The 12,351-nt window shown below is 37.3% G+C and overlaps 2 protein-coding genes across 4 annotated transcripts in view; both read left to right on the top strand.

The window, feature by feature from the left end:
• ubiad1 (UbiA prenyltransferase domain containing 1) overlaps nucleotides 1-3,111 on the top strand; it is a 6,793-nt gene extending 3,682 nt beyond the window's left edge. The window contains exons 2-3 of the mRNA XM_037773416.1: nucleotides 1-509; nucleotides 2,137-3,111. The exon at nucleotides 1-509 is cut by the window's left edge and continues 115 nt beyond it. Of these exons, the coding sequence (XP_037629344.1) occupies nucleotides 1-509; nucleotides 2,137-2,624 (997 nt within the window). The 3' untranslated portion in view covers nucleotides 2,625-3,111. The remainder of the gene's footprint in view (nucleotides 510-2,136) is intronic.
• A 4,517-nt stretch (nucleotides 3,112-7,628) lies between these two features.
• The window catches only part of mib2 (MIB E3 ubiquitin protein ligase 2), a 50,342-nt gene continuing 45,619 nt past the window's right edge, over nucleotides 7,629-12,351 (top strand). For 2 of the 3 annotated variants that reach the window (XM_037773409.1, XM_037773411.1), the window contains exons 1-2: nucleotides 7,629-7,781; nucleotides 9,459-9,734. In XM_037773409.1, the coding sequence (XP_037629337.1) occupies nucleotides 9,704-9,734 (31 nt within the window). In that variant the 5' untranslated portion in view covers nucleotides 7,629-7,781; nucleotides 9,459-9,703. The remainder of the gene's footprint in view (nucleotides 7,782-9,458; nucleotides 9,735-12,351) is intronic. The other variant, XM_037773412.1, reaches the window with a different exon arrangement.

Raw genomic sequence — 12,351 nt, forward strand, 5'->3', positions numbered from 1 at the left:
GAATGGTCACAATGGCCAACAATGGCAGACTGGACTGAGTAACGCGGTCAGTCATCCTTCAGGCACAGACCACATGTCGAAGATGGCCCGCGTTGCTTCGGATGTGAGGCAGAAGTGTGCAGCCTACGTGCTAGCGCTGAGACCGTGGAGCTTCAGTGCCTCGCTCACGCCGGTGGCCCTCGGGAGCGCCTTGGCGTACAAACTGGAAGGCTCTGTGGACTTGGTCATCCTGATGGTGTGCGCGGTGACTGTCCTAGTAGTCCACGGGGCAGGCAACCTTGTAAACACCTACTATGACTTCTCCAAAGGGATTGACCACAAGAAGAGCGACGACAGGACTCTTGTGGATGAAATCTTGGCACCGCAGGATGTCGTTATGTTTGGAGCCTTGTTATATTCTTTGGGGTGCTTGTGCGCCACTCTGCTCTATTTCCTGTCTACACTTAGACTGGAGCACCTAGCCCTTATTTACTTCGGGGGACTGTCCAGCTCTTTTTTATACACTGGAGGTGAGTAAAATATTAACTTGAATCTCTTGGATTGCTGCCTCACTTCATCATCTGCCGCCCCAGTCAATAAAAGCACACACGTCTTTATTTATTATTTCTGCACTTGGCAACGTTGCATGTTAGTGGCTCCAGATGCCAGCCAAAATAAGAATCTGCGTATGATACCAGGAAAGTGGTCACTCCGTTATGTGTTGTTACCAAAGGACAGAAAAACAAACACTGATAAGTACATCTTTTATTTACTCAAGGCAGTTGAATGACCAGTTCACCCAAGACATATAAAAATTAGGGCTGTCAATCAATTCAAATATTTAATTGATTGATTGATTTATCGCATTGCATCGCAAAATGTACCTTAAAGGGAGATTTGTCAAGTATTTAATAATCATATCAACATGGGAGTGGGCAAATATGCTTGCTGTATGCAAATGTATGTATATATTTACACAAAACAATGACAAATATTGTCCAGAAACCCTCACAGGTACTGCATTTAGCATAAAAAATATAACATGGAAAACTGAATCCCAACAGGCAACAACAGCTGTCAGTGTGCTGACTTGACTATGACTTGCCCCAAACTGCATGTGATTATCATAAAATGGACATGTCTGTAAAGGGGAGACTCGTGGGTACCCATAAAACACGATTTAGTGTAAGTTTGGAGTATCTGTTGTAGCCTCACTTTGCGATTCAGGCCAGTTTTGTTTTGGTGTGTTTTTGCCTAAAAAAATTGTTTTCCTCATATAGATTAAAAAGTAATTATAGGGGAGCTCTACAAAGGTGTATTGGGGTCGTTGTATGTTAAAAAAAAAAATCATCACACCACATATGCCACAGTTAAACATCGTGGTAACGTGAGAAATTCAGAGGCTGGCGTTACCTGGGTTTTGCACTACTATTTCTCCAAGGTTTTTTTTTCTCGTAAATTTATGACTTTAATCTCAGAATATCCAAGTTTTTTTTCTTGTAAATTTACTACTTAATTCTTGGAAATTCTTTTCCGAGTTTTTTCTCTGAATATAACTGGCCGGCTTTGTAATTTTTTTACCTAATTGCCCTAATACTCTGTCACACCGTCGTAGAACTGTACTGTAACAGATACAGATAAAGGTTAGTTTTCCTTCTCAAGGTTAATGCTACTCATCCTGTGAAGCCAGTTGCATAGTTGTCTTCTTCGAGCCTGAGAAAATAACCCTGATGTCATTGGGGTTATCTCAGCTTGGGCTTTCACTCTACAAATATAACAGAAACCCTGTGTTACAACCTGCGGGACTGGAGTTGGAAAGACTGTTTTTACCAGGCAGAATGTAAAGATGATATTTGCTGCATTATGGGATGTATCGGATCCAGTGTTTTTTAAAGGAATACTTCACCCACAAAATGACCATTTGTATATGAAAAACTCAGCCCGTGTTACCTTGCATGTCTCCATAAATTAATAGAATACCAGTTTTTAATCGTGGATTATTATTATTTACAAATGAGCACACACTTCTTAACCCTTTTCTGTCTAAAATAAATAGAAATGATTTGAAATGAATTATGAAACGGCCATTATGAAAGACAAACTCTACGGAGTCTCTGCAGCATTGATTTCGTTCATCATCATTTTTTTTTTCTCCAGGCATTGGCCTCAAGTACGTGGCCCTGGGAGACGTGGTAATCCTCATCACCTTTGGCCCACTGGCGGTCATGTTTTCCCACGCGGTGCAGGTCGGCTACCTGTCAGCGCTGCCGCTGGTTTACGCCATCCCGCTGGCCCTCAACACAGAAGCAATCCTCCACAGCAACAACACCAGAGACATGGACTCTGATAAGCAGGCGGGCATCGTCACCCTGGCCATCCTAGTAGGCCCCACGCTGTCCTACATCCTCTACAACCTCCTGCTCTTCGTCCCCTACGTCCTCTTCTGCATCCTCGCCACCCGTTACACCATCAGCATGGCGCTGCCTCTGCTCACGCTGCCCATGGCCTTCCCCCTGGAGAAGCAGTTCCGCAGCCGATGCTACGCCAAGATCCCCCAGAAGACGGCCAAGCTCAACCTCCTCATGGGACTTTTCTACGTGTTCGGGATAATTCTGGCACCTCCTGGCAGCTTGCCCTCACTGTGATTAATTAAATCTGATATTTCAAAATTTTGTTGTTTTAATACACACTAGTTTATGTACCTCTTTGTATTTGTACGAAGCTATCCGAGGGCTTTAACTGGCTTTAATTTATTGTCTTATTTATATGTCGAACAGATTTAGTTTAGGTCCTCCTCTGTGACACTGAAGGCATAATCAGACATATTTTTTCAGTATTAAGCCTGCTGTAATGTGTTGATGAAAGTAAGAAGTGTTGGTGTCATTTTGTAGAGGTAGGCAACATTTTCATCATCTAAGGACACACGGTTAACCTACAGTTGCCGTATTTGTTGTTCTCCAAGACACAGCACAACACCGGTACCTAAAAACATCAATAAACCATTATTGTTATATTGTCAACATTGTACTCTGCTCGGTACACGCTGTTAATTTGTTCATTGAGATTTTTTTTCTTTTTCTTTGGAGAGCCAAATAGTATTTCATTGGATTGTAATAAACTCACTGACGCTGATGTCCCATGTGTTCATTTGGATCAAAGTTCACTTTGATTGCAATGTGATGACCAATATTGGTTTAAGGCGAGACACTACAGGCAAAAACCAGTCTACTACAAATACAAGCACTGGTCAAGAGAGATTTTGGGCTATTTTGCTTCCATAACATCTCAAGACAACAGTCTTCTTTCAGACTAGTGGAAAGAAAACTTACAAAATGCACATTTATGTGTTTATTTTACTACTTTGTCTATTGCGCATCTGTAGATTTCTCCAAAATTCACCCAAAGTTAGCATTAGATAATGCCTCATTTGCATATTTAAACATACAATTTCAGAAAACTTGTAATACAAAAAATAATTGTCTTGATGTAAGTAATCAACTTTGGAAGTTTCATGGCGATATCTATTAGTTAAATTGTTTACCCTATTCATGGGTTGTCTCCCCTCAATGTCATTTTAATGAACAGTGTTCAAATCATTTTTGATTTTAATGGTAAAAAAGATTTCTGAGTTTTCATATGAGATGTAACAGTACATGAAGGGATAAAGCAGCACCTTTATCTCCATTCAAAATCTGGCAGTTCAATGGCTGTCATATGGGTTGCATCACTGGTTTCCAACATGGGGGTCCCGACCCCCACTAAGGGCCGCCAAAGCTGCACGATTTGATTTTAAGGGGCGCAAGACCACTTTTTAAAAAAATATACAGATGGCCTATATCTCAGAATTTCATTCCTTTCTGTGAAGAAAACTAAATGAAGTTGTTATTTTTTTACTTGGATTATTATTTAAGATATTAAAAAAGACTTGAACACAAGCTAATATGTTCACAGAGCCTTCCCTCTCTGTTAAACAGCAAAACAACCAAAGAGCTAATAGAACAACGACCAAGCGTCAGGGAGAAGAAAACACTGAATTTGTCAAAAAAAAAAAGAAGCCAATTAAGTATGTATGATTGTTAGAAATAAAAAATGCATAATACAGACAGAGAATTGTATTAAAAAGTCCTAAAAATAGCAGGAAAACTCATCTCTGATGCAACATTCACAGGAAATAATCTGTCAAAAGTTACACAAACTTCCTGCAGTTAATTGTACAGTTTATCAGTTGTTGTTCTGTACTGTTATTGCTATGCACTGAATATAATATGAAATATCAATAAAATATGTCCCTTAGTCAGGGGTCGTCAGTTTACTCAATGATAGAAAAGGTTTCCCTTAAGGAAAAAGGATGGGAACCCCTGGTTACACAATCAATGTAACATGACAACATAACAATAATGGTTTGTATACTTGTTTCATTTGATACGAACATAACTCAATAATTGAATAGAGTCAATATAGATGAAATAGCCCATAATATAAGATTATATTAAATTTTTTTTAAAACATGAAATTAAAAAGTGTACATTTACAAAAACTCTTGATATGTGTAACATGGTATTTGTCAGCAGGGGGCGCTATTAGACAACCATCAAGCCCAACATGCACAGAAACCTTCAAAGACTGTGTAGATCCTGTTAAATGCAGTATTTGTGGGGTCACAACAATCAGTTCAACTTGTAGTATATTATGTGTCTTCAAAAAGCAAAACTTGTATTAATTAAAAAAAATAAAATCAATTCAAATTATTATGTATTAATTTAATTAGGCTATGTACTGCACCTTGTATTGACCATTTTCATTTGTTCTTTTTTGTTACTCTCCTGTAACATACAGTATATTATTGTTTATGTCATCTTATATTATCTCTTAGAAACTCCCTAAAACATAAAACACCTTCTGAAGAAAGTAATTTGAAACAAAAGAGCAGAAAGCCCAGAAGCTCTATCATTATCAGACATTACAGTATATATTTTAATGTAACATTTCATTACTTTGCATGCAATATGTGTGGTGTGGCCTATTGATTGTCCTTTATTCATTCACTGCTTTTGGAAAAATAATTTTTCAGTAGTTACTGTGTTTGAGTATTTAGATTCAAATTTTGTATTAGGGTTTCATTGAGAAGCTCCTAAGCTTAATTTTAATAATTATCTGCTGCTGTGTGGGTTTCTCTGTGGGTGATCAAGTTTCCACCCACAGCCTTAAGACATGTGGGGCAAATTAATTAGACATTAGAAATTGCCACTCCCATGTTGTAAATTTTGTAAATAGTTCATTAAGATTCTAATAAACACGTTCACATGAGCCTTCGTCTGTGTTTCATATATAGATATAATATTAATATGATCATACTGTGAAATTGAATTGCCTTTATGGCTAAGCTGTGATTCCTTACAGACACTGATGTAACACCTCCAGGGGCCTGACAAAGAAAGAATTACAAGTGATGATTTGGGGATTTTTTATATTCGCACTTTCCATAAAAAGGCAACTCCACTGAACAGGTTACAGGTCATTTTTTTCTTGTTTGATTTAAATTTTAAATTATTTGTGTAGATTCTTGTTTTGCACATTTGCACATTGCAAAGTTGAAACGTATTCTATATTCCTACAAAGTTATAAAAGTTATATCATATTCCTATGGAGTCCAGACTGTTAAGCAATTATTTTGGAGGTAATATACAGTGGTTATTTTTGAAAATGTGTTCTCATTACTGCAATAATTCCTAGTGAGTATGCTGCCTCTGTTATGCTGCAGAATGAGAAGGAAATCAAACTGTACAGATAAAATGGCATTTATCATCAGCAGGGAGGAGTAGAAGGAAGGCCAGAATAGCAGTAATATGGAAATTTTTTCTAAATATTTTCACGAAGAATGTATTTCTCTCATTTCATGTTTGCATTGAAAATGCATATGCAACAACAACAAAAATCTACTCAATCTTGTGAAGGGCTCATTGCATGGGTGTAATATAGCCTAAAAAAGGTATAAAATTCAAGTCTCCTTCAAAAAATAATCCAAGGCACACTGTAGGGTTTGTGCAAAATTAAATCTAAATTTTAATTTAATCAAAATTTAAATACCTTTATTTCAGTGCTTGAAGTGGAAAAAATAAGTGTCAGTACTCTTATTCACATGTTAGCGTGTGTATCAGCAATCTCTCGCCACTTATTCCTATATATTCATTATTTATTTAAGCATGTTTGAACTGTGTCAGTCATAATCAACTGTGGTTTTATTGCTATATTATTATACTTGGGCTATGCATCTTCTATAGTAGGTCTATAATACTCCAATAATATTCCAACTGGAACATTACACGGTTAAGGTGATGTGTTTGTATATTTACCCATAGTGTAGTGATGCTCCTACATATTATGCAGCAGTATAAAGAGATGCATGCTGAATTTCGACAGTGAATAAAAGGTACTAGGAGATATCAAGTTTGGGAGTCCTCCCCCAATAAAATTTGAAGTTTTTTTTGACATGGCAATAAATATTTAAAATGACCAACGCATTGCCACTGACATGGGTCTTCATCAGAGTATTGCCATTCCAAATAAAGCCATTTTAATTTTGCACAAACCCTACAGTGTGCCTTGGATTATTTTTGAAGGAGACTTGCATTATATACTTTTTTGAGACCATATTCCCCCCAGGCAATGAGACCTTCACAAGATTGAGCAGATTTTGTGTTTGTTTGTTGCATATGCATTTTCAGTGCAATGCAAACATGAAATATACAACTAGTCAATAAGATTAAGTTAAATATGTAAGTAATGAATTGGTATTGTGATTAAGTATTATAAGTAATGAATTGGTGTTCTGGATTGATAATTATATCAGTAATTAATTTATATTTCTGTATGACAGAGATAAAAGGTAATAATTATTATTAAATAAGTTTGTACTTCTTCTCACTCCTTTTCAAATATGTATATAAAGGCATCAAGTGTTTGACAATTTGTTTTTCTTATGCTTTTCATTGTATGTAAATACTACTTCTTTCTGGCTGTCCACTTGTTGGTATGATCATTCTCTTTTTCTTTATTTTTCTGTATTCTACATGTTCGAAATAAATTTTGAAATGAAATAAGAGTATTATAAATACATTATTCATGAAAATATTTAAAAAATATGTCCATATTACAGCTATTCGGCAACATAACAGAGGCAGCATACTCACTATGAATTATTGCAGTAATGAGTACTAAAACATAAGGACTAAAAGATAACCATTTAAAAAAATAAGATCTGTATACTACCCCCAAAACAATTGCTTAACAGACTATAATACTATTTCTATAGACTCCATAGGAATATGATATAACTTGTATAGTATACAGACCATATTCCACCCGTGCAATGAGCCCTTCACAAGCTTTGAATAAACACAGTACACCTGATGCACTCAAAGAGCTGCTGTATGCGATTACCACAAAAACCCAGCAAGCTACTCCATTATCTTAAAAAACAAAAACTTCCACTTACCTCCATAACACTCTTTTATTCAATCTAATTACAAAAATTTCAGCAAAGCATATCTTACCTGTGAAGATGATTCTTTTTATCTGCTTGAAATCAAACCTACAGTTGAATTTGTTTTGCTTATAACGAGGAACACGTGAAGGCAGCATTAGTAGTGACGCAACGCATGGGCGTGTTGTCATGGTGGCTGTGCGCTGCAAAAACCTTCCAATATATTTTATGTACTTATTTGTCCTAAAACAAGCCATGTCAGCGTTGACGGTGAACAACGACATGGAATTATATTTTACTTAGTCTTGACAAAGGCCCGGTAAGTAGCTAGCTAACCTACACCATGAAATAAGTTGTTTTTATACCAATAAGTGATGGCCAAAACATGAGTTAGCTAGCTAGCGTCAACGTTAGACAAGCTAGTAGTAACGCATTATCCCAATTTAGTTCTCAATATTGCCAAGTTATTGTTACCCAGAGCGTCTTTATATATGTTATAGCGAATTGATAGATAACTGTACATTATATGTCACTTCTCTGAAGATGATTTGCCTGTCAAAAGAGATTCCCAATTCAAAACTGCGTTAAGATTTTGCTGTATTATGGAGGGCGATAGGAAGCAGTTTGACTTGATTCTAACAGTATGTGTTCAATCTAGAAACGGGCATTTGAGCTCTAAGAAGAAATGTCTGGGGTTTATATGTATGCCGATGAAGCCGATTAGTGTCGTGTAACAATATTATAGCAAAAAGTCTGCCCTCTTTTGTAAGAACCCTTCACATTATCAAAGTAATTAAAAATTGGCACATTTTTGAATGAGGTTTGGTGTGACGCTGTCTCCACATTAGAGATAGTGGTATCTGGGCTTTGACTTGACTAGCAAGTGAGCTAACTTCGGTGTCATTTGACTAGTGGGCTAGTAGTAAAAACAAAAGAGAAGCCAATTAAGTATGTATGATTGTTATAAATAAAAAATCATAATACAGACAAAGAATTATAATAAAAAGTCCTAAAAAAACCCCAGGAAAACTCATCTCTGATGCAACATTCACAGGAAATAATCTGCTCAAAAATTCACACAAACTTCCTGCAGTTAAAAAAACTAAATTAAGTTAATTTTTATGATATTAGAAAAGGGCACGATGAAGACTTGAACACAAGCTAGTTATGTTCACAGAGCCTTCCCTCTCTGTTCAACAGCAAAACAACCAAAGAGCTAATAGAACAATGACCAAGTGTCAGGGAGAAGAAAACACTGAATTTGTCAAAAAAAAAGAAGCCAATTAAGTATGTATCATTGTTAGAAATAAAAAAAATGCATAATACAGACAGAGAATTGTATTAAAAAGTCCCTAAAAATAACAGGAAAACTCATCTCTGATGCATCATTCACAGGAAATAATCTGCTCAAAAGTTACACAAACTTCCTGCAGTTATTGCCTTCAATATTTGGTTTAATTGTACAGTTTATCAGTTGTTGTTCTATACTGTTATAGTTATGCACTGAATATAATATGGGTATAATATGGGTTAGTCAGGGGGTCGTCAGTTTACTCAATGATAGAAAAGGGATCTATTAGCTAAAAGTCTGCCCTCTTTCGTAAGAACCCCTTCACAGTATCCAAAGTAATTACAAATTTGTGACGCTGCCTCCACATTAGAGATAGTATCTGTGCTTTGACTTGGCTAGCAAGTGAGCTAACTTCTGCTATCTGACTACCGGGGTTGTTTTTACTGTACATGTCACCATTAGACAAGCTGTCAGTCTGTTGTGTTGAATGATAGGAACAGTTGTTGTCACCTGACTTAAGCTAAAAAAAAAAGTACAGAAGTATGTGAGCATAAAGTGAAACCAATTTCATCCATGATATGAGCACTGTTTGAGAAAGTCTTGAGAGTCTACTGGTTAAGGACTGTGACAATATGCTGTATGAAGAGCTCTTGTTACACAAGACCTAACCCTTTACACCTGTCAACTTTCTGGTCATTTTGGTAGTGATGAAGCAGAGCCCAGCAGCAGTTGTCACACACTGGAGCTGCAACTGGACATAGTCAGGATTGCTCTCTCTCAGCCACACCTACTTGGAAAGCAAAGTTTCAGTCATCTGCTGTTTCTTTGTCTTGTTGTCCCTGCTTGGCGCCACAAATCTAAATCACAATAAACAAGCCTGGAATGCTTGCTGGCTTACATCACAGACATGGCTAGTGTTTTAGAGAAAACAAGAAGTTGATTGAGAAGAAATGGGGAAAATATTGAATGGAAATTATCAAGGTAAGAGTTTTTACACACTTGGGATAACTTTTTTGGAAAGGGGTTTCCGCTCTCTTCATCTCTCTGTTAAGGTACAGCGCCTGTTTTTGTCTATTTTAGCGCTTGGTCTCTGAATAGACCTTTTCTCATAAATTCTTGGTATGCATTTGTCTCTGCACATGTTTCTTTTTAGCAGTTTAAGACTGAAAGGCAAATGAATTCCTCCAGACTATGTGTATGGGGCTTATTTTAGAGACATTTTTAAAAATGAATTAATGGACACCACAACGATAACTGCAAAGATAAGATAAGTTAAGCTTTCATTAATCCCTTAAGGGGGAATTTGGTGTTGCAGCAGCACAAGGACAGTACAGAAGCTAGCTTTTGGATTATAGCAACCTTTTGTTTGACTGAGGAATGCTAACTGTGTTTCCACGTCACTTTTCAAACATGCAGTGTGTTTATCAAGAAAACTATCCGACTATAATTTAAAAGGAAAAGTCATTCCTGGCTCACAGACATGGCATGATATTCCAATGTGGAGCTTGACAGTACCTGTCACTACAATAGAGTGATAGTTTTACACATAGTAACCAGTATTCTTAGCCGCAGGCTAAAACATGTATTTTTTGACTGAGGTTGCAGAAAGAAATTAAGCTATCCATTGGAGAGTAATTCTTCTTGGTGGAGAAAACCTCTGAACCTGATGCACGTGAAATTAAATGAAATGTTTTAGAATTAGTCTAGGTTAAAGTTTTAGTAGGCAACCGCTGATAATGAAGACGGAAAAGAGAGTCTGTACACTAGATAATGCTTCCATGAACATAGATTTAATTGCATGGGAGCATTATCTAGTGGGCAGACTCTGTGCAGACCGTCTTTTACATATTCTTCTGTCCAGTACCTAGTATTTATCGTCTGGATGTACATGCTTTTTAAATATTCCTTTAACCAGTGATATTGATGCAGTTATACAATACGTAATCAGAAACCCCCCCCCTCATATCCATTATATCTCTACTGGATGACACTGATAGGCCAGTACTCTGTTGTTAAATTAAGAAATTTTTAGCAATTCAGTTCAGCCAAATTATACTGTTGACCAGTGAGCTGCTGCACTGTGCTTTGCTTAAAGGGATAGTTTGGGTGTTTTGACGTAGGGTTGTATGAGGCATTTATCCAAAGTCAATGTATTACCGACAGTAGATGACGGTTGGCATGCCTCCTGTTTGGAGAAGCAGACATGAGTTACCTCATGGAAGCAAAGCAATATACTGTTGTGGACGGGGTCGCCAGCAAAATGTATTTTAGTCAACTTAAAGAAAGGCCCACCTAAAAAAATCAATATCAGTTTAAGTGTATGCTATATTTTGAATATTTTCCAATGGGGAACTGAACTGAAAGGGAAATGTATCTATGCTATTTTTAACAACTGAGTCTGGTGGCTTTGAATAGAGCTTATACAGTATGTGTTTCACTTTCAGTTCAGTTCCCCGTCGGAAAGGACTGTCTGACAGCAAGGTAAAGTGGCCAAAATATTCTAGATATAGCGTGAACTTAAACGGATATCGATTAAGTTAGGTAAGCCTTTCTTTTTGGTGTCTAAAATATGTTTTGCTGCCGGCCCCGTCCACAGCTGTACATTGCTTTGCTTCCGTGTGGTAACTCCTATCTGTTTCTCCAAACTGGGGGCATGCTGACCGTCATCTACTGTAGGTACATGTAATACACTGACTATGAATAAGTACCTCATACAACCTCACTTCAAAACACCTGAACTATCCCTTTAAGGTTGGGTAATATGATATATACTGTCTATATATACAGTATGTATAGCATGAAACGATACAAATTTGCAGACAGTTTTGATTTGAATTTCCAGAAAAGGCACCATATCATGATATACAGTATATCATCGATATCAAAATCAAACTTATCCTGTGACAGAAGATTTAATCTGTATGGCTCAACCCGAGCGTTGCTTAATGGTCAGTTGACACATGTTGAAGAAGGGAGACTTGTTTAGGATCTTCCCAGCTGGACTCAGGATTTAGACCGGCAGCCCTCTGGCTACAAGCCAGTCCTGTAATAGTTACAAAGATGACAGCTTCCTCTAGAGAGTCATTTGGTTTGACATGGACGGAGTAAACGTCATTGATCTCTGTGAGAATATTTGGTGCCTGTGGCAGCAGTTTGTTAGAGGATATAGGATCCAGTACCTACAGTTGAAGCAGCTGGTCCTGATTAGATTAAAGGGTAACTTCAGTATTTTTCAACCTGGACCCTATTTTCCCATGTTTTTGTGTCTAATGCACTAATGGCGACAACAATTTCTGAAATTGGTCCAGTATTTAGGGAGAGCGCTGCAGACAGCAGCTGCTCACAAGCTGCAATATGGTACTCTCGGGGCAAGACGGTCATTTAAGTCCACTAAAAGTGCTTGTTTTTGCCATGACGGGCTCTGATTGTTATTATAAGTGTCTGACAACATTATGGAAAGAGTCTCGCTCAAGGAGAAGTCTCGTTCTGAAATCTGGCGAGGTGACGTGTTGCCGGAAGACATCGGTGGAATAGTGGAATACATCCATGGTGGAAACGCAAGTGCCAGCCGGGCAGAGTTTGTTTTGTTGGAGTACAG

This window comes from Sebastes umbrosus, chromosome 6, assembly GCF_015220745.1.
Source record: "Sebastes umbrosus isolate fSebUmb1 chromosome 6, fSebUmb1.pri, whole genome shotgun sequence".
Lineage (NCBI taxonomy): Eukaryota > Metazoa > Chordata > Actinopteri > Perciformes > Sebastidae > Sebastes > Sebastes umbrosus.